General features: G+C 42.0%; 1 protein-coding gene across 3 annotated transcripts in view; it reads left to right on the top strand.

Moving 5' to 3' along the window:
* Positions 1 to 22227, top strand: part of ZFAND3 (zinc finger AN1-type containing 3) — a 269631-nt gene that overhangs the window by 142984 nt on the left and 104420 nt on the right. The window contains exon 1 of one of the 3 annotated variants that reach the window (XM_019483049.2): positions 1198 to 1285. The exons of the other annotated variants lie outside the window; for them this stretch is intronic. Coding sequence (XP_019338594.1) covers positions 1213 to 1285 — 73 coding nt within the window. The 5' untranslated portion in view covers positions 1198 to 1212. Of the gene's footprint in view, positions 1 to 1197; positions 1286 to 22227 lie in introns of those variants that run through there. 3 annotated transcript variants of the gene reach the window in all.

A 22227-nucleotide genomic window follows, 5' to 3' on the forward strand; every position in this document is an offset into this window, starting at 1 on the left:
ATGATTAGCACTCTACATTACATAACTCTTACAACCTCTATGCAAAGAAGTGAATGATTAGTTATTCAGAGGACCAAAAGTAGACACTTCGTTTGTGGGTTCTGTGAACAAGCAAATATGAGAAATGACAAATAAACTCTGTGTCCTGTTTGGCATTCAGTCAGTCAGGCTGCCTTTCCATTACAGAGCTACTTCAGCTGGTATTTGAAGCTTGTCATTAGTGTGCCCAGTGAGCCACGCATTCCTAGTGTTTTTAAAATAAAGTCTGAAATCTTGATCTGCTTAGTTCCACTAAACTAGTGCTCCTTTTTCTGAAAGCACTTGAGCAGACTGTCTCTTCACTTTGTGGATACAGGGCTTCAAGCTAAAGCATTCAAAATAAACATTTTGGACTTTTTGTGTCCCCTCTTGAAGAAATAGAAACCAGAGGAACAAAATAAAATCCCATGCCTTTGCAGTTCTCATTTCGTATCCAGCAGGAAAGATCTGAAAAGTTATGTGACCTCCTTGGAAGCTGAGTTCATAGTAAGGGATTTCCCTTAGTGTTATCCCCTTTGAGTTGGATGGATGCCAGCTGACAGTTTAGTGGTGGTATTGTATATGTTAATGATTTTATTTTAAAAACAACCATTTCTTTGAAAGACCATATGGTATGTCCCCCAGATTATCTTGCCCTACACAGCATTTCAGAAGCCCTCTTGCTTCTAACTGTCTTCCAGACAAATAACCATGCCTCTTACTTATACTTGCTTACTTGTGCCTTTTTACAGGAAACTTTTGGGGTTTCAAGGACATACTTTTATTCTTTTGTTTTCATTTTCTTTTTACTATCTGTGAATGTTGTGTGTCTACTGCATATGTAATGCATTAATGTTAATGGTACAGATAGTAATGTTAATAGTACAGATAAAGGGAGTGGGGATGACTCTTCAAAAAAAATCCTATTTGTTGTATCTGGCAGTCCACCCTGGTACCTCTGCTTAGCACCAAGAAGTGCACTTTTACCAAGCAGACCAGTTTTCTTGTTCAATTTGATCAGTCTGCTGATTTCCAGCAATTGCTGTCCTGCTCTCTTCCCCCTCCCCCCCCCCCTTATCTAAATCTGGTTTAAGCGTATTCATTCTATGAACATCCTTTTGAGATGCTTCAAAATCAGTCTTCTCTGACCCCAGAAAGCAAACTTTGTTTTGGTAGGAAAAGGAGTGGACAGGGATGCAGAAAAAGAACAGAGCCTTCATTTTTCACCAGTGCTTTCTAGAATACCAGGATAGAATAGATGAAAATGGTAAGTCAATTCTGCCTTTCCCTTTAATGCGTTTCAAAGTGGCTGGGTCAGGTGATTACTGAAAGGGATATGTTCCTCTCATTCTCCTTCACTTTAGGATTTGTCTGTATGAAAAAGAAAACACAGAAGTCAAATATACATTTTGGCAAAATCTGTTCAGCTTTGTCAGACTCTGCTTACTCCAGTGTAACTTTTAAACTAAAGGCACATGACTGTAATGCACGTGATTCTCAACTCCAACTTGTTGGAGCACCCTGGCGTTCCATGAGAGCCTTTGAAGGGTGCCACATGAAGTGTGAGGAGATAAGCAGATAAGGGAAGGCTCAGGCTCCAGGTGTGAGGATAAGCATATAGGGGCAAGCTCTAGCTCTCCCTGCATGCCATTTCCCCACTGCCTGGCCCCTCTGCAAGGAGGTAAAAACTGTAATAAATAAATTAGCTTTTGAAATGGGGTACCGCTCAATTCACAGAAGTTATGGAGAGGGTGCCTCAAGTCTGACAAGGGGTGCCTTGTGTCTAAAAATGTTGAGAGCCACTGCTCTAATGGCTTGCTTTTGAATTCGTTTAAATATATGAAAATGTTGTCTGCACTTTTTCTGAGATCAGGTGCCCTCAGGCACTCGCTGTGCTTTGCCACTTCTTATTGGAAAGGGGCGTATGGAGGTCTCTCCCACTTGATCTTGCAACATCCCTTGTTTCAATGGCAATGGGTGTCAATATTAAGGAAGTGAGCATTGGAACTGTTTTAAATGTGTTGTGTAGTGTCCTTTTTTAAAAAGTAAGCTATATGATTCCTAATTGTTCATTTTGTCTCCCTACTTATCTGTCCAGCTCTTGCACCTGATCTTGCTTTCCACTGGAAGTATTATCCAGCTTTCTTGCCCCAGAGAGCTTCCTATCAGCTCCCATCTTCCTGGTATCTGACAATTCCATTCTCTTAGGCTGTGATCTGTTTCCTCTCCATCTCATACACAGGAAAACCTTTATGGGAGGTAGTTAGGTTTCTTGGCTTATTTCTCACTCCTCCTAAAAATGTATAAATGCTTTTTGTTGGTACAGTGCTTGAGCATCTAGAGTGGAGCTGGAACCAGGGAGGAGCTAGCACCCTGTCACTAGCCACCTCTACAGACTACAGTTTGAGAGAGACTGCATTGAGAGGTCTCTCTTCAGCAGCTGTTCTTCAGTGCTTACTGTAGTCTTCTCTATCTAGGGAGCCCCCTGCATCAAGTCATCTCTTACAATTACAAGCATTGACCTAATTGCTGTAGTGCTGGATGGCCAACTCACTGTTCCAGTCATTAATACACTAAGCTACCTTTCTGTCGCATTATGGGGAAACATTTTCTTTAAAGAAAGAAACTGAGTATATAGAAAAAAAACATTTATAAGTTAATGGGGAGTATGCTGTACAATGCAAAGCCAGCTTTCTGAATTAAGTTAGACCTGCCTAGACAGTGGCTGTGGGTGGGAAGAAATTTAATAACTTGATTACATTTTAAATACACATTGCTGACCTAAATTTGTCCTAAAATTTAGAATTTCCAAAAGCAAATGGAGATCCAGTCAAAAAGTTTCTATGAACTCTTTACATGCCAAAAAAGCATTGTTTTAACACCAACAATGCTACCCTGAAGTGTTTACAGCACAAATGTGATCTTGTGGCCGCCTACAAATTCATTAGGGGAACGTAACAAGGGATCGGAGATGCTCTTGTTTACCAGGGCGCCTTTTGGGGTAACAAGGAACAATGGTCACAAACTGACAGAGAGCAGATTTAGGCTAGATATCAAGAAAAACTTCTTGGTAAGGGTGGCCAAAATCTGGAATGGGCTTCCAAGGGAGGTGGTGCTGTCCCCTACCTTGGAGATCTTTAAGAGAAGACTGGATAGGCATCTGGCTGGGGTCATCTGACCCCAGCACTCTTTCCTGCCTGGGCAGGGGGTCGGGCTTGATGATCTGTTGAAGTCCCTTCCGACCCAAGCATCTATGAATCTATGAGGGTAATAAGGTTTAGAAATGCCTGTGATATGTTTGTATTCTAAGCAGTGTATTTTGGAAACTTGGAGGTAAAACTGATAACAATTTTATAAACTAATAAGGAAAACTGGTTTCAGTAAAAGTCATTTGTTTTAACCTAGAGAATTCCAAACAGTAGATGAAGCAAATAATGAAATAGATGGTTTGCAATACCAAATCAGACTGGTGGTCCATCATATCCAGTATCTCATCTTCAGTGGTGGCAAGTATCAAATGCCTTCATGGAAGGTGGCCAAGGTTCTTTGGGTAAATGTGATATATTTTATTAGACCAACTAAATAGTTGGAGAAATTGTTCTTTATGAGCTTTCAGGCACAAGCACCTTCTTCAGGCATAGGGAGCGTCTGGTGTGTACTCTCCTGGCTGGAATGTGTGGGGCTATGCAGGGAAGAAAAGACAAATGGAAAATATGGAATAACTTGTATATAAGGATAGTTCTTTCTTGTTTTACGATTTTATATTTTTTATCTTGGTTAGTAAAACTATGGGTGTTCTTATCCTTTTTAATCTTCCTAAGCTTTTGGCCTCAATGCTATCCTGTGGCGGAGTTCAGCAGGCTAGTTTTGCATTCTGTACAAAAAAGTATTTGGTTTACTTTTGTTCTGATAAAACTAAAAGGGGGGGAGGCTTAGTTGAAAGAGTAGGATTTTTTATTTTAAAATGTTTGTTATGCTTATTAGTAATAGAGATGATGAAGTTTGTTAATATTTAAAATGTAATATTCCTTTTGAATGAACATTGTATTAAAACAGCTTAAGACTGTGGAACTCAAGCCTAAAAATAACAGTTAAAAATGGTCCTTTTTAGAAGTGCAACTGCACAGCACATCCTGTATTCTGTGTTATTTATTTGATAATGCACAGTGGCATTAAGGCAAGAATTTGAGAGAGTAAATGGAAAGAGTAATGCAAGTTTAACTTAATTTTTATGTGCTTACAGTGCATGTAGAAGTGACTGTAGGGTTGGAGCCAGAAAACAGAAATCTAGTCTGACGCATTTCATTTATTAGGCTTTTGAAAAGGGGTGGGTGGGCAGGGGGATATATGTCAGTTTGTAAATTGTATCGAATTCCTTTCTATATATAGTTTCCAAAAGTCATGCATGTTTTCACACTCTGAAATTTTGGAGGTGTTTCTTTTTTGATTCATGCATATTGTAATCAGTCAATGGGATTACTCTAATTTAAAACATATAAAATCACTTTGAGAGACCAAGGATGGTAAGAAAGAGACAAGTAAGCCCTTACTTCAAATGTGATTGATTTTTTTTTTTAAGTTAGAACAACATGAAACTGGGTTTATATAAAGGGTGAAAACAAATCTAAGTCATTAAAGTAATCACTGTTGGTGACTACTATCATTACAGCATGCAAAACCTTTTTCTCACTCATACAATTATTTGTTCAATCATGATCAAATTTAAAATCTGCTTTGGTGTGTCTGCATCAAGGCAGCAGCAGTGTGCTTCACCCCAATATTTACCCCCAACTCAGAAGTAAACCAGTGAAACCACTTGGTGAAGTCCCTATGTGGCTGTTTTTAAGTCCCCTTGAGATGAAAGAGCAGCCAAAGAGATGCCACTGAACAGCCTCCCTGCCATTTTTCTGGGTCTAGTGTCTCAGCAAGCACAGATGGGGGGGAGGGGAGGGGGGTGCAAGGAGTGGTGTCCCAGCTGGAGCATGTTGCTGGTCTAGTGTCAGCATGTTCTTTGTTACTGCACATGGTTTCCCATTCCAGGTTTCTCAAGTGTTATCTCACAATATGATTTATCACCATGATTATAATTACTTAATGGTCCTTTTATTGTAGCATATAGGGCCTTGTCTAAGAAGTGACATGCAGAAAATAAGAGGGAAAGGGTGTAACCAGATATGTAAACTATTTATTTATACTCAATTTAAAACCAAAAAATATACAGTCTGGGAACCCATTAACCAGTCTGTCTTGCAGAATGGTTTAGGATAGATCTTTGGACACAAATGGATTTTAAAGTAAGATGTGAAGGAGAGGGAGAGTAGTGCCTTTCCAGATCACTTCAGGAAAACAGGTTTTGTGTGTAAAGAAGTGTCTCATCCCACGAAACAGATAGATGCAACTCAATTTCATTTCCTTGATTTAAGAATTCATTTATTTGGGATTTTATTACTCTGCAATCAGAGTGACCTTAATCTATAGTGCCCTGGGTAGTAGATCTCTCCTTTACACACAGATTACACAGCAACAGTATAGATGTAACTGTTTTAATTTAAACCCTATACACATGGTTAATCCCCATTAAAATGCTACAATCAACTTTGATCTTGTGAATTAAGTATACTTTCTGAGGCACACTGTAACATTCCCAGATTCTTTTGTATTTGACTCCTGCTTTTTTACAATGTCTTCAGAATACAGACAGAAGACAGGGTAGAGATGCAATTTACAGACTGACTAAATAAGAGATGCATAAGCTTATGCATCTCTGATTTAGTTAGTCTATACAATGCATCTTTATTCTGCACAACTTCAGATCAGTGCAGCTAACTATCTTTCCCTGTTTGGAATACAGAGCTTTTCTTACAAGACAGCCCATATACATACAGTAGGATCCCAATCAAGGACCAACATTGATTGATATTAAAATTAAAAATTATATTTTGTTTAACAATCTAAGAGGGATTCATATGGCAAGGGTTTTTTTTTGTTCAAGTCTGATAGTTTCCATTAAGACTTTGTTTTAATTGATTGGACTGTTTTTCTACATAAATAGCTATAGTCGAAAGTCAATGCACTGGTTTGCTTTTCTGTCAGTAATTGTGCAATCTAGATGTCAGTGATTGAAATTTAAATTTGGAATTTGGTCATAAGTTACAAGGAAACATCATTTATAGTACAGCCACGTCCAAGAGTATCTGAAGAAAATGCGGCATGGTGGCAATGTTATTAACATGAAAATCTCCTTTTAACTCAAACAAGTCTTTGGCATGGTCTGTCCAGGGAGCTTACAGATCCATACAATAACATTTGCTTTGCAAAGCAGAGGCAACTGCTAGCTTGTGCACTGAAGCAACAAGGCTAAATAAAGTGACTTGTGAAATTAAAGGCTGCCATCTCTGTGAAAAAGAATGCAAGAGATGCATCTTCCCATTTTCCCTCTTCCACCCATTACAGTGTCTCATATTGTCCAGATTGCTGTGGGTCTCCTCAGCAAATGAGCTTTGTAGCTCTAAGTTAATTTTCTGCCAGTATCACTTCAGGCTGATGACTGTGGGTGTTTGTGTATCCATTAAGCACGCTGCCAGGACATGTCCACCACTTTCCACCTCTCCCATTAAATGGCTGTCAGAAGGTTTACAGAGCTGCTCTCTTGCTCTGCATTAATTGCTGCAAGATGCTGGATACAGTTAAAAGTATCTATAAAAGCAGAACATAGTTTGCCTAGACATTTCTAAAGGTAAATAGAAATGCCATGAGTGGTTAAGTCAGATTTCATATATAGTCATATCAGTGTGATTAGCAGGAAAGAGGTGTCATTTCTTTTTAAATTCTTCTTTTGCTCAACTAACCTCTCTTCTTCAATTCCCACCCCCAAACAAAAATGGTGAAAATCTAAGCTAGTGCATATTGGCAGTCTTGGAAAAGGCACTCTCATTAAAGTTGTATATAGCACCCTGCTGCGTTCTACAATTGGTTCTGAAATGAAAATCTGTTAGAATTAGATCAAACATTATCCTGGCTGAGATAAATAATATGGGGAAGATTAATTTGTCCATGAAAAGTCATTGAATAGCAGGTTTGCTACTAGCACAGAACTTTTCAGAGGAAATGGTGCAGATCATTGTTGTGGATTTGGGGTGTTGCAGCTAGTTTGCTGGGTCTGGAATTAGGCTATAATAACATTTGATTTGTTTTGCAGAACTGGAAGTTTTAGGTTAAGGAGCTTTGTCTAATAAAGATTCTTTCAATACTTACAGTAGCATTTTGACTTTGTGATAGGTAAATTAGCATTTTGAATTTGTGATAGGTAATTAAGTATATTCAGGGATATACAAAAAATAATTGAGTATTCTGCTTAGAAGGCCAAAATATGTTGGGTCCATTGTGCTGGGCACTGTACAAATGTACACAGTCATTACTACACAGTCATTCAAAAAAGTTAAAAGGTATCAACTAAAGGTCTGCACTTGGATACAAGGCTACTTCCTTCCTGAATGAGAGCATCTCACTGTGTTGGGGGTGATTATTAACATTTTATCTTGTGCTTGTTGACTTCCTAGACCATACTTGATTTGCGTTAACTTTTTTTTGAGTGTCCTTCTGTTTAAAATAAAAGAAGAAAGAAAGAAAAAAAGAAAACTAGAGAGTTAATGATCATTGTACTGAATAGCTTACAACATAGCAAGGCAAGACAGGCAAATGAAGGTGGAACAGATTGAGGAACGGACCCTGACATACCCGAGGTCAGATCACTGGTCACTTAAGCTAGGGACAGACATTCAAAAAACGTGAGTCTGAATTGATTTAATCTTTGCAGGTTAGTCTAACCTGGCTACGCTGAATTGGTTTTGTAACTGGACAAATATTCTCTCTGGACTGAGAAAATTTCAGGCACATGCCTACAGTGGCTCAGGGTAGAAGCTTGGGGGGCACTAGAGCAGCCCTCCCTTCCCTTCTGGAGGGAACTGAGCATGGCCAGGCCCTGACAGGACTCTCATTAGGGAGGCCTGCCTGCACCATTCCAGGCTTTTCCCCACTGGCTGCTCAAGGGACAGGAGTGTTGCCAGCCCTCAACCTCCTGCTAGCACTCTGAGGCAAGGGGGTGGGGGGTGCAGTGCATACACCTGTTGGTGATACGTAGCTTTTCAATCTCCCTCTCCTTGCTTCTGTATACTGTCTGCAGCAAACTGACAGGGGAGCAAGCCAGCAGGGGGGCTGATCACAGTGCTTATCACCTCATCAACAAAACAATAGCCTTTTTCCATTAGTTCAAACTCTTCTTAAACAGCTTAACAGCTGACCTGTTGATTAACTCCACAAAGCCCTAAGCGGTCACTTTTTTCTTTCTGCCTGCTCCAGTGAAATTGGAAACAAGCACACACAGGCACCTCTCAACATTAAGGTCCATGGGGCTGGGGTCCACTGCTGTGGGAGATAGGAGGAAGGGGGGGATCCCTGTTTATCCAGCAACCAGCTGTGGAGCAGAGAGCCCCACCCAGCCCAGAGAACATGCCGGGATGCTGAGGGTGTCTGGTTTAACTTAAACCAGCAAGGAGTTGGGGACAAACATTGCATAAGCTGGTTTGACTCAAATCAGTTAAGTCTGATACCACATTCAACCAGGTTTATCTCAAACTGGTTCCATCCATTTTCAAACTGGTTTATATGCACTGAACATCTGTTCTATTACAGGTTTAAACCAGTTTCTGACACTTAAACTGCTTTATGTGTAATGCCTGTCCCTAGACTTACAGAGCTGGGAATAAAGCCCAGGCTTTTTGAGAGCCCATCTAATAATGTCTTAGTCTGAACAGTACCACATCCCAAGGATTTTTACACTTGGTATGTTTAACTCTTTGTTTTCCTTGCCTTCATATTTCTTTTTCGTTCCTTTTGTATTTCTACAAAGCCCTGAATTTTGTACCCAGTAGAGTCTTATCTTCATAACTCACATTATCCATCCATCTAAATAACCTCATCTAATATGGCTGGACTTGTTGGAGATGATCAGTGTTGCTTTTAGAAAACCAGGGGGAAGAGTTGTTGAATGACAGGGACATTGTTTTTCCCTCCTTTTCTCTCAGGGCTAAGCTAGTTGCTTCCAACATTTGCTGAACAGTCAATGAAAGAACTAGAAAGAAAATATCTTAGAATCTTTACTGCCTGCTCATGTATTTATTAGTGTTTCTGCATTTTACAGAGACACTCTGCATAACTACAGATATTTAAACCTAATCCCAGAGGTAAGAATAAAATCCGCTTTGTCACTGGCTTTTGATTCGGAGTGCAAGTGATAAGGAACTTGAAATTGCTGCCTTATATGAGTCTCTTTTTGGGCCAGGTTTCTCTTGCTTTATGGATACAATGCTTATATTGTGACTTTTGGCAAAAACAAAGCTGAATTGCATTCAGACAAGCTGTGGAAGGAAAACTGTTTTGAACACATCAATTTATGAATAATACATTATTAACCTCTTTTCTTTGGTTGTTCAGCATCCAATCTAAGTGACTAGCAGTGTATAATGACTATTTCTTCTTCATCTTATTAATTTGTGAGAGATCGCTATTTGGAACTTTTACTGAACCAAAGATTTTCTCTAAGGAAGATAGTATGATGTAAAAATGCAAAAGCATTTTGGACCTGAAGACCTGGAGCATGCAATGGGCCAAATTCTGCCTTTGGCAATGAAAAGGGGCTCCCATTAACCAAGTAAGCTTATTTTAATAATCTGAGCAGACCAAAGGTGGCGATGGTGGTGTGCACTGTTCTGCTTGTTTTTTTTTAAAGTTGGATGAAATTTTATCACAAACTAGAAAAATGAACTACTGGTTAGACAATCTAATAAGCATTCCAGTTCAGACTAGCACTTTTCCTGCTCACTTTGAAAAGATGTTGTGTCTGAGTTCCTGAACACGCACATTCATTGCCAGTAATGTGAAGATTAATAAAAAATAATATATTTTTGGTTACATTCTTGCATATTTTGAGAGTTTTTTTCTGACATGCTTAGTCATTGTTGCTTCCTTGTCTCTTTACAAAGCTATGATGGTGTTCACACTTTGAAACAATTACCTTTATGTAGTTGAAGAGTATTTTAATTCTTTTAGTTCATTGTGAACTTCTTGCTAGAAGGAAAATTATTATATTGCCTTTTTAAAAATTTTAAGTGTAAAAACCTCACTTGGTTTCTAATGCAATTTGTTTTCCTGTAAAAGATTAATATTGTTTCTTGGATACCCTGTAATTTTTCATAATTATTCTTGATGTTTTCACCCATTAACCAAGACTGGTGATTTGTTGCTATCCTCTGGGAAACCCATAGTTTAATGGGTGAGACATCAGACATAATGAAGAAAAATTATTTTCTGTGTACACCAATGTGAGAAATGCCTCTTTATGTGCATTATGTGCTCAGACTTCAAAAGCCAAGAGGTCCATCCACTTTTGTTCCTAAGAGCTCTTGGACCAACATATTTTAAAAATACTATTCCATTTTAAATATAAAAGTTCCAAGTTAATTGCTTTTCCTACCTTCTTTTCTATGTTACAAAAGTTTTCCATCTTTTGCAGGTTTCTTGTGATTCTCTATAATGGTGCATAAATGTTGTTGCAGTTAGGCCTCCATTCTAAATTGTGATCCAATCTGACAGGTGTGTGCATGTCCTTTGGGGAGGGCATGCATTTCTTCTGTCACTTAATAGGAGTTGGATACCCCAAAGTACTTGCAGGATATCAAGTCTATTATCTGGTTATATTCAGTCATCACTGTAGCGTCAGAGCATCTTCCAGAACCGCATTAAATGCGACTAACATCTTTCACTTGGTGGTTTCACTAGGGCAGGGGTAGGCAATTATTTCAGGCAGAGGACTGCTTACCCAGTTTTTGGGAAGCTGTCAAGGGCTGCATGGGTAGCCCCGCCCTTTGACAGGTGCCCCACCCCCTGGTTACCATCTTGGGACCAATGTCCCAGGGCCAGCACTGGCAGGGCCCAGAGCAGGGCACAGGCTGGAGCCAGGCTGGGCTGCATGCAGGGAGAGGAGGAAGCTGGCTTAGCTTCATAGAGCCCCTGCCACCCAGGACCCTGTATCCCTGCCACCCTGCTCTAGGCCCTGCTGGTGCTGGCCCCTGGACACTAGTGTGGGCCCCACATTCCCGCTGGCTCCCACACCCACTCATTCCCAGTGCCCCCTCAGCCCTGCAGTACAGGCGGGGGGCAGTGTGCAGCCCCAACCCTGCACTTGCTGGCAGGGAATGAGCTGGTGCTGACTGCGGGGAAAAGCGGCCCCTCCCCTGCCCCACGGCTGGTGCCCCGTGCTGCAGGCGCTCTGAGCCTGCACGGGGTTGTCCTGAGCAGGCACAGGCAGCCCCACCCGGGCTGCGAGCGGCTGCAGCGCAGGGCACCAGCCACGGGGTGGGGGAGGGGCTGCTTTTCCCCATGCTCAGCACCAGCTTGTAACCTGCTGGCAAGCGCGGGGTTGGGGCTGCACGCTGCCCCGCGCCTGTACTGCGGGGCTGAGGGGGGCACTGGGAGTAAGTGGCAGCAGCTGCTCGGTGCAGAGGAAAGCAGCCCCCACACTTGCCGTGCTGGGCAGTGTTTGCTGCTGCTGCCCACCCAGAGCTTGCATGCTGGGCAGCATAAAGGTGGCGGTGGCCTTAAGAACTATGACACTTTTACTCAAAATTCTGTGGAAAGCCAGTGTGTAGCAGCCAATGTGCACCCCTCCTGAAGCCTTGAATCCACCTGTTCCTAGCTGTGGTCTAACTAGAAAGATGAATAATCAAAGTCCAAGTCATCATCTATCAGGATGAAATGAGGTCTTGTAGATGGTCACAGAGGATAGAAGGTGTTACTAATTTACCGCTCTTCTATCCCATTGATGGAATCTCTTAAAGATAAAATGCAAAACTTTCAGTATAAATAAATAAACCCATTATCAGAAAAGGAGAATATGTTGAAGTAAATAGGATGTAGCATCTTAAGTCACTTGGGTGTTCTTAGTGTATAAACATATGTTTGAATACATTTTAAGCAGTGATTTGCAAAACACTTTTTAAAAATTAAGAATACAGATCAATAGAAAAATTGATATAGGCTCAAACTGTAGAAGCATAATTATAGAATAAAAAGGTCCCCAGCTGGAGAGGAGTCTACCAGTTAGGGCACTAATGCAGGGCTTGGGTGATCCTGTTTCAGCTTTGCTTCTCCATAGACTTCTTTTCCCAACTTCAGGCAAGTTTAAAATAGTTGATCACCGTCCTCTATATAATAGCCCTTTTTGTATTTGAGTATTGATATTAAATCCCCCTTTACTCTTTTGTTTTCTAGACTAAATAGCCATTAAATAAATAACCAAATAGATGTGAAGTGCTCTGGTAAGAGATTGATGGGGGAGGGCAGGACTCAGGACTAGCCCCATTGTAGTGAACATTGTACATGAGTCTGCCTGAAATGAAATCTGCCTGATGAGCTTAACATTGCATGTCAACAAGACGAAAGTAATTTCCTTTTTTCTTACCTGTCACAACCAGCACTTGGAGATCTGTTGCTCCAGTGTTGTCGTCTCTGGAGGAGGCCATCTTCTGCAAGGTTAGAGAACAGAGCACCTTGTTCTGTTGCAGATGCCTCATTTTTGTAGGTGGGATCTCAAAACCCTGAATTCGGGTCTTACATGCCTCAAGCAAGAAAGGAGCTGTCTTTTTGATACTTTGTATGTACAATATTTATATTTTGGTTGCATAGTCTTTTCTTCTAAGATATCAGTTGACAGTTAATAAAGGAATGCAGTTCACTAGTAGCATGGCAGGTTTCAAGTAACAAGTCAAACTCGACCATATTCTGAATTAGAAATTTCCTTAACCCAGCAAACGCTAACTGAAGCTTTATGAATGTTTGAATAATTTATCATTGTTTCCCTTGTTAGAAAGTAACAGTAGATATGGCTGTTTCAGACACCCATAACTCCTCTTTACTGTGCCTTAATTCTGTAGCAGGTTGGTGAGATTTTAAGACAAGGCAATAACTCCAAATGTGCTCATGTGTTAAAAGGCAGGAATTCCATATCTTGTCAGCTTCTAGGAGTTTATGTATGTCAACACAACATTTCTGTGTTTTCCCACAGCTTGTCTATTTGTCTTCCCTTTATTTTTTACCAAATTGGAACCAGTGCATGCTTTTTGTCAGCTGTTAATTGGAGATGCATCAGCAGATGTGCCTGAATAGTTAGGCATTGAAGTTTACCATTCATGTATTTCTGCACTCAAAAGTATATAGTCATCTAGCATGGATGCGTGTGGAATCTTCCTCAAATAACCAAAGAAACAACGAGTCATTTTGTGAGAAACTGTTGTAGCTACGTTCCTTGAGGGAGGGGGAAAAAAAGAAAAAATAACCTTGGAAATATGGTTTATCCCCAAACCTTGTAAAGTTCTGTGCCAAACATCAGTCTCTTCTTCTAAAAGCACATTTTATATACAGAAAACACTGTTCAATACATATATATTGTTTGGTTTCCTTAGAATTAAATCTATAAAATATTAATGATGTACAAAGGATTGAAAAACCCAGTGGTGTCTATGCAACTTACCTAACTTTCACTATCAGGAGAGGGGTTAGGGGAGAAGAGTCACAGAGAATCAAAGTAAAATTTTGAAGAAAAAACTGTTCTTCACAGTTGGCTGCCTTGGTAGGTATAAAATATTAATATTTCTACAAAAGGCTGCTGTTCTCAGTGGAGGCTAGGCAACCAATCTGGATATCTGAGAGCAAAAGGTTCAGAATCAGCAAAAGTAAGATCTCACTGAGGCAGCAATAGTAATTCAAGGTAGCTTAGCCCTCTGAAGCCAAATGTATCAGTTATCACTCTTCTGGGCTTTTCCCCCTTTTTCCTTTCCATGTTCTAGAGGGTCCTATAGATGGGCAGGGAGCTGGCTCCAATGCACTGGAAATCCAGATTGAGTCTGCTGAAGCACAGGAATTACCACAGTCCAGCAGACTCCAGCATCACGTGTATCAGTGTTCCCGTGCTGAAAAATAGTTGTGGGGCACTTTGAACTGAAGTTTGTTCGATGTGCTTTAGTTCAAAGTGCCCCACTGCCATTTTTCTGCGGAGGGGGACACTGATACACATGCTGAATGGGCACTTTTAATTAGTGTGGCTCACTAATTACAGAGCCTCCCCTTCCTCCTATGTCTCCCAGAATGCGTGTAAAAGTGCCCTAGATGCTTAGGGCGCTGCCCTCCCATTTCCTATGGAAACATGTAGGGGTTGCCTTGGTTCAGGTGGCTTTTGTTTTGTTCTGTGTGCATGTGCGCACGTGTGTGTTCACTTAATATTGACCTAAAAGTGGTAAGTAGAACCTAGAATAGTTTGAAGTTCTGTTTTCATCTGGTCTAAGAGAATGGGATAGGTGGTCACTGCTTTGTCACATCTTAAGTGTAAGTTCTCTTCTGTACCTGCTTCTGCAGCCACCACCCATTAATGGCCTTACCATTAAGGAAGCTGCTTTTTGATATTTCTTTTATCCACACTGTTATAGTGTAAAAAAAGAGTTGTTCCAAACAAACTACATTCTATCTTCTGGGAAGGCTAGGCAGCATAAAACCTGGGGATCCAAGGCGAGTACCTAAAAATCACTTCTTTAATTGGAAGTTGAATAAGCAAGAAGGTAAGCTTGTGATGGAGAGGGTAAAAGAATAAAACAACATGTTAGGACATGGTGGACATATCTAGTAATATGCCGTCCATTGCTTTAGTGTGCTATTTGACACTCTTTCTGACCAGCTTCTGGCAAATAATTAAGGTATTGTGATGAATAAATTGGAGAATAGCAAGGCTGAAATAACTGTTTCATCTTCCCCCTTTCCCCCCCAATTTTAGTTTTGTTTAAAAAAGAGTATATGCCCACTGTTAAGATGTAGAGACATGTCTTGCGAGTTGTGAAATCTCACCAGGCCAGTAAAGAGAAGGATGTTGTAAGTTTTCTTCCAGAAATTTTGCTTGCAAAGCCTGTGGCTGAGACAAAGACATTCCTGAATTGGATGAAAAGCCCTTCAAACCTGTGGTCTTGGAAGTACAGACACTGAAAATTTAACCATAGTCTTCAAGGGAAGCCCAAAAACCTAAGAAGAGGGAGTAGGACTGAAAGGACCTCTCAAGTCCAGGCAACCTTTTGGCTATTGTTTAAGAATTCCCACATGATATGGATTTAGCTGGGCTAGAGGGTGAGGTATGAAAGGCCAAAGAAATGTGGGCCTGGAAGGAACTGGAAGGATTAATTATTACATACCACCTTTCAGCTTAGTTTCTGAGTCGAATATGTTTCAACAGAAACCAATTTTACTAACTTGCAAACTTCTGGTTTTACTCTTCTCTTAGCTGAGGTGGTAGGGGAACAGTACTTAGACCAAACTGGCCTAAGCTACTTGTACCAAACTGGCTTAAGTTATTAAGTTTGTTTGAGAAGGTTTGAAAAGAGGAACAGGTCAGGAAAGAAGCTTGTCTGTATTATCTAGAACAGGGATGGGCAATTATTTGGGTCCGTGGGCCACATAGGCAGTTCTGGGAACTGTTGCGAGCCAGTCAGCACCCCGCTTCTCCGCTGCCCCCTTTCCAACAGTCCAGAACCTGCATGGCCTGCAGCTCCTCCCCACTACTGCCACCAGCACCCAGCAGCAGCTGAGCGCACAGCCCCGGCTTCATCCCTCCCCACCATTGATGACATGTAGGGGGTGCACATGCACCCCCTGAGATTGGACACTGCTGGCAGTGTCTGCAGGCAGTCACTGCTCACCAGCTTCCCCCCCCCTCCTCTCCCCCCCACTGATACCGCTGCAGCTGCCTGTGGGCAGTCCCCACTCGCCACCTCTGACACCACCACTGCCACCTGTGGGTGGTGGCCATGCCCCCCACCTCCCCCCAAGCCTCAGGAGGCATGAGGCATTCATGCTCCCTGCACTCACTCAAGACTCACCCCAGCTGGAGTAGACCAGCCCCAGGCCACCCTACGCCTGCTCTGGATCACCCACCCATGATCAGGAAATTGATTTCCACTACCCCACTTGGTGGCCTGGAGGCGGCGGTGACAGTGGTGAAGAGGAGCCACAGGGCAGCCTGGGTGCAGGCTTCGGGTGGCTGCAGCAAGAAGGACCTAGCAGCAGTGAGAGGGAGGCAGCTGCTTTTCCCCTGCACCCAGCAGCAGAGTCTGCCCAGCTGCTGCTGCTAGTCATGGGTGAGCAGATCTAGAGGAGCGCAGGGCTGCCCAGGGCCAGAGCTGTGCATGTAGGTCCTGGCTGGTCCAGCGCTAGTCCATTCTGGTTGGGCAGGTCCAGAGCACGCATGGGGTGAGCCAGGCCCAGTCTGTGGATGTGGGTCCCCACCAGTACCATAGGGCTGAGGCCAGTGGCAGTGGCAGCTGGAAGGAGCTGCTGCCACCTGGGGTGCCTGGAAATGCAGTTCAGCTGTAGAGCCAGTGCAGCCCTGCTGCATGCCTGGGGACAGTGGAATGTGCCATGGACCAGACTGCAACTGGACCAGGCGGGACCAAGTGACCCTGCCACAAGTTGGACAAGGTCCCTCCACTGGTCAGATCCAGCCCACGGACTGTATTTTGCCCATCCCTATCTAGAATGATCTCAAGAGGAGCACCTACAACCTCAAAAACAAAAGGACTTTTTTTTTGTAAAATGTGTCAGCAATGAAGGAACTAGTAAAGTTCTTCCTCCCCCCCCACTCCCTGCCCCTAGAATCGTTAATATTAGTGTAGCATTTTCTACAGTGCTCAGAGAATTTATTTTTTGCAAGACTCAAATGTTTTCTCATGTTCCTCTACCATCTCTATGAAGAAGCTGTCATTGTTATTTTTGAATTTTCAAACTGCCCTTGGACACAGATGTTTTTGAGACCAACCAGGGAAACACCTGTTCAAGTGCAGCACCTTAAAAGCTTGTTGATCCTTTCAGTCTAGTTCTGAATGAGAGTGTGACCATATACGCATGGAAACATTGTTATACTCACTTGTATGGCTTTAAAAATGGGAGTTGGTAGCAGTCCTGAACACCCAAGGTAACCTTTTGGCTAGGAACAGACATTCAAAAAGCCTGAGACTGAATTGATTTAATTTTTGCTGGTTAATCCTAACCTGGATAAGATAAACCAGTATCCATACAGACATCCCCTCTGAACTGAAAAAATGCAAGCACATGCCTGCTGTGGCTCAGACTAGAAGCCATGGGGCACTAGAGTAGCCCTCCCTTCCCTTTTATAGTGCTGAGCTGAGGGGAGCATGGCTAGGCCCCTGCAGGATGCTTTGTTTAGGGAGAGCTTCCCCCTCCCAGCCCAGCAAGGAAATGAAAGCATTGTTTATCACCACATTAAGAAAACAACAGAGGGACATTACCAGCTGCCTGTTGATTCTGCTTTTGTCCTGTCTGTCATAGCACAGACCGTAGCCAGCATGTGGTCTGCTAGCTAATGCTGGGAGGCGTCTGTGTATGGTAGAGAAGACAGAAAGGGGAGAGGGCGGGGAGCAGGAGGAAGCCAGGCAGATGCCTGCAGTCTCTGCTGAGCTGCAGCCAGGGAGCAGAGAGGAGGGGCCAGCTCTGCTGTGGAGCAGAGAGCTTCACCCAGCCCAGAGAGCATGCCAGGATACTGGGGGAGTCTGATTTAACTTAAACTAGCAAGGGGTCTGGGACAGACATTGCATAAACTGGTTTGACCAAAATCAGTTAAGTCTGATACTGTATTCAACCAGGTTTATCTTAAACCAGTTTCAGCCATTTTCAAACTGTGGTTTATGTGCAATGAACATCTGTTCTGTTATAGGTTTAAACCAGTTTCTGATCGCTTAAACCGCTTTGTGTGTAATGTCTGTTCCTAGCCTTCAAATCCTGTGGAAGATTATGCTGCAGCTATACCTCCCCCTCCCCCTGTAAATTCTTAATGTTCAGAATAATCTCCAGTTGCATTGCCCAAGCATAAATCTTTTCTATTTAGCCTTCTAACTGTTCACTGCTATCCACTTGCAGTCTCAATTTAAGAAGTAAAGAGGCCATACTAAAGTAGGCCACACTTAAAATAGTGTGAGAGTAAAGCTTACAGAATTCTTGTGTTCATTTCATCAATTTGAGCTTCATGAAAGTGATGAATTGGACACAAACTCCAGTGATGCAGAAATAAATTTGTTGGCCCATGTGACTGGAGTGATCTTGCTAAAAGTTGAACAGCTTTTTCTCATTTATAGGATGATCTTGATGAACCCTTGATATCTGTTACTAATTTTATTTCTATTTTGCTTTTAAAAGAAAGAAAATAAAATAGGAAACCATACTTTTATGATTTATTCTTGCTAGATTAAAGTAACATAGCGTATACATGATAGCGTCCAGGGCAGATGACAACTCTCAAAGATGCAGATACATGTCTCAAAAGGTTGTGTGTATTCCAGTGTTTTTTCATTGTAAGGCATTTCTGCAGTTTGAGCAGCATTGTTTTCAAAAGTCTCTCTTGTACAAATGTTCTTATTTGCATTGGATTTTTGCAGCTGCATACTAAATAGACATTATCTTGTGGATTTAAGATGAACCTCAACAAGGGTATGTGACTTCTATTAAAAATGTTCCCAAAGTTCCCAGTTGCGGATTGTTGTTTTACTTTTTCTTCATTTCTACTTGGCTGAGTGCATTTGAAGACGCTCCTTGATGGTGGATATCATGAATAAGAGCTGGATATGAGCTTGTAAGGAATCTTCAAGGGCTATCTCCAAATATTGGCCTTGGGTCCACTGTCTAATCTGCAACAACATATCTTTCCCCCTCTTCCTGACAGATGGTGTTTTTGTACCACTAATAAGAAGTAACCTATAAATCAGCTGAACAGAGATCTGTCTCGTGGCTGTGTCCTGACATTGTTTAAATCACTTTTCTCTTGCTGAAGTTCAGATCAACACTTGTAGGAATAGATGGATTTAAATTGAAGATGTTTTCAACCTCTGATTTTGAAACAGAGTTCAAATGATTATTTTCGTATTTCAGTATACATAAAGCACTTAGGTTGAAAGTTGTGGCATTCAGTTAGTTCTCCATAGTATCAGATGAGCTACTTTTAAATACTTTCAGTCTGCCTTTACTGACCTTGTAATGAAGACGATAGAAATTCAAGGCATTTCTGCACAACAGAAGCACCACATTAGTTTGTACTTCATAGAAATTATTAAAATCACAGGTAAGCTTGTCCCAAGAATAGCTCTCCACCTAACTTGCCTACCATAAGGTCTTGTATAATTTCCTATGATAACATTCTTTGCTTAGGACTGGAACAGGCTGCATGTGAAGATTCATGTTTATTTGCAATGCTGTGCCATGTTCCTTGTAGCAGAATAATTATTGTATTCTTAACCTCTTGTTGCTCTAGCCAAGCTATTTGTGGTACTGTGCAGCAGAATTAAAAGGATAAATTAAAAATGATAAACATGTCAGCCACTTTTTTTTTTTTTAAGACCCAAAAGAAAATACAAGCATGAGACCAACAATGATCTTACTAAATATCATCCTAGAAAAATGACCAGAAGGTATTGTTCAAAGTTTAGATCAGGGTTAGGCAGTTATATGGACCCAGGTAGTTTTGATAAGCTATTGTGGGCCAAGTAAGCATCTCTTCCCTACCCCCTCCTTGCCCACATGCAAAAATTCACCCAAACTCCCTATGTAGGATGCAACCACAAGCAGGCGGGGAATGGTGTTTAGGAGCAAGACGGGCAGGTGAGGCTGGGATCACAGAGTGGGGTCACAAGGTGGCCCCTGCCCTGTGGTGGGTAGGATGTGTGTGAGGGTGGGGTTGGGGGGGTATGCACATCTGGTGCGTGGGGAGCTGCCTGGGCACTAGGTCCCACGAGCCAGACAGGGGTGATGGAAGGATGGAGGGAGTCGGGGGGGCATGTACAGCATAGCTTGCCTGGGCTATGTGGTCCACGGCTGTCCCCCCCAGTACTCCTCAATGGGTCAAGCCCCACACTTTAGACCGTGCCACATTTTAGACCTGACCCACTGGCCTGGCCTGGCCCTGGGCAGCATGTATAGCTTACCAGCAGGGCTGCTCCTGTTGCAGATGCTGCTTATTTCCCATTGCCTCTAGCAGAAGCTCCTGCTCCTGCTGCACCACTCCAGGCCAGGAGGAAGGTTCAGCCAGGTGGCTCCTTCCCCAGTGTGTCGTGCTCTGGCTCTGGCTCCCAGCTTCCACAGCCGGGAGAATGGGTGGAAGGCAGCCGGGAGCTGCCCCATGCACTGAGGCAGGAACTGCCCAACCAAAGCTTTCTCTTGGCCCAGAGTAGATTTAATGGAAAATCTGGGATGCAGATTAGGTGATCTCTCACTTGACATAGGAAACTCAACTGCACAGTTCAAAAGCTCCAGTACAATTATCATTTTTGTTTTTAGGTACATTTTAGACCTTGGAGGCGGGAATAAATAAAGACATTCTAGAACTAAGAAGCAACAAATTTGTCCTGTATTTTTGTAAAAAGAAAAAATTCTCTGCATGTACTCTTGGCTGCTTGATGGCCATCTCTCCAAGCCAGATCTCTTGTGCTCTCTTCTTTTGAACTCAACTCTTGAAGTGCAGATCACTAACTTTTTTCTAGATAAGAAGAGCAAAAGACTAAAAGCCCAAACTACTGGGCTTTGTCTGAACTGCAGCACTGATTTTCCATGTGACATTACGCAAGTCTTTTCATCCCTCTGGATCTGAGTTGTGAATTGAAATATATGACTTGTTGCATAACTATCTTGCAGGTTCATTTACTGTTTGTAAAGCACTATATAAATGTGTAATTCTTTATTAGGAGTAGATGAACCACACTTCAAATCCAGTAAAAAAAAAAATTGCACTCTTGTTTTCTAGACTAGCAGTGCCCAACTCATCTACAAGGTGGATGAGTAGCATGAGCCCTATCTGGAGTGCAAAGCTGAATCATCTGCTCCCTGGAGCTTCAGCAGCTGCCATTCCTCCTGCCACCAAACTTCTGGGCCAGATAGCATGGCTTTGCTTTGTATCTGGCCCCCAGGATGAGCAGCAGCTGCATCAATTGACATGGGCTCTGCTGCCACTGCTTGCCATGCTGCCAAATTTCAAGATGCATGGGTTAGATGGCACAGCTCTGCAGAACAGATCTGGTGCACACCTCAGCTTGCTCTCACCCCTGCTGTAGACTACTCATAATTTACATAGGTCTTCAGTAGCTCCCAAAATGCAGTGCACACGCTCCAAATGCAGAAATCATCATTTCTGCCCAGAGAAATGTACAAGCTGAAAGAGACAGAAGAGGGCTTACAACATGAGTAGCAGGAGGAAGGATGATGCCTGTATATTACTGCATTTGTTGGTTGATAATTTTTCTTAAATTCTTCTCTCCACAGAACTCTTACCTTTCACCTTTGCATCGGTTGCCATACACCCTGACTTTCAGCTCTGCTGTTCTTACACTCCTCTCTTCCACCTTCACATTTGTACTAATGGTTGATTTATTACAAGAAAAAAAAAAAGAATGGTAGAAATGGATATATGACTTTAGATCTGGTTTTGTGACAAACTTCCTATGCAAATTTGGGCAAGTCCTTCTTTATACCTAAGTTTATGTAATAGGGTTTTTTACAAATTGTCGTGCAAACGTAACTAGGCACCAGGGATTAATAGAGAATTCAATTGATGCAGAGTTTTAAAAAATCTTGCTGTCAGGCATGTAAAATAATTGTAAAGATACGGCTTTATTAGTTACTCACTTAAGGGGGGGGCACTGGAGCCTTAATTCTTGATAACCATTTTGTGGTACTTAAGTATAAGTAACACTTTCCTTTCAAAGGAAAGGAAAGAGATGGTCCTCCTCCCTTCTTCTCCAACACAACTTTTAAACTTGCAAAGTTTAAATCACCTAGCATCTCAACAAGTAGCAGCACAGACGTGATTAGGAATCGCCATAGGGAGTTGAATTTCCCTCTTTGCCACAGGAATAGTGGTGATTTATTAATAACACGCAATTCTACACAGAATAGACTGGCCACAACAGCTCCAGTATAGCTGTCAGTATAAATCCGATAGCAAAATAAAATGAGTGTTCATCCTAATATTAAATTTATGGGAATGAAATCTTGTAATTGAAAGTTGGGTTTCTGTAATCACATTGTTTATTCGAGCTTCAGCTGGCAGGGTCTGATGTAGCC

Source organism: Alligator mississippiensis, chromosome 1 (genome assembly GCF_030867095.1).
Source record: "Alligator mississippiensis isolate rAllMis1 chromosome 1, rAllMis1, whole genome shotgun sequence".
Lineage (NCBI taxonomy): Eukaryota > Metazoa > Chordata > Crocodylia > Alligatoridae > Alligator > Alligator mississippiensis.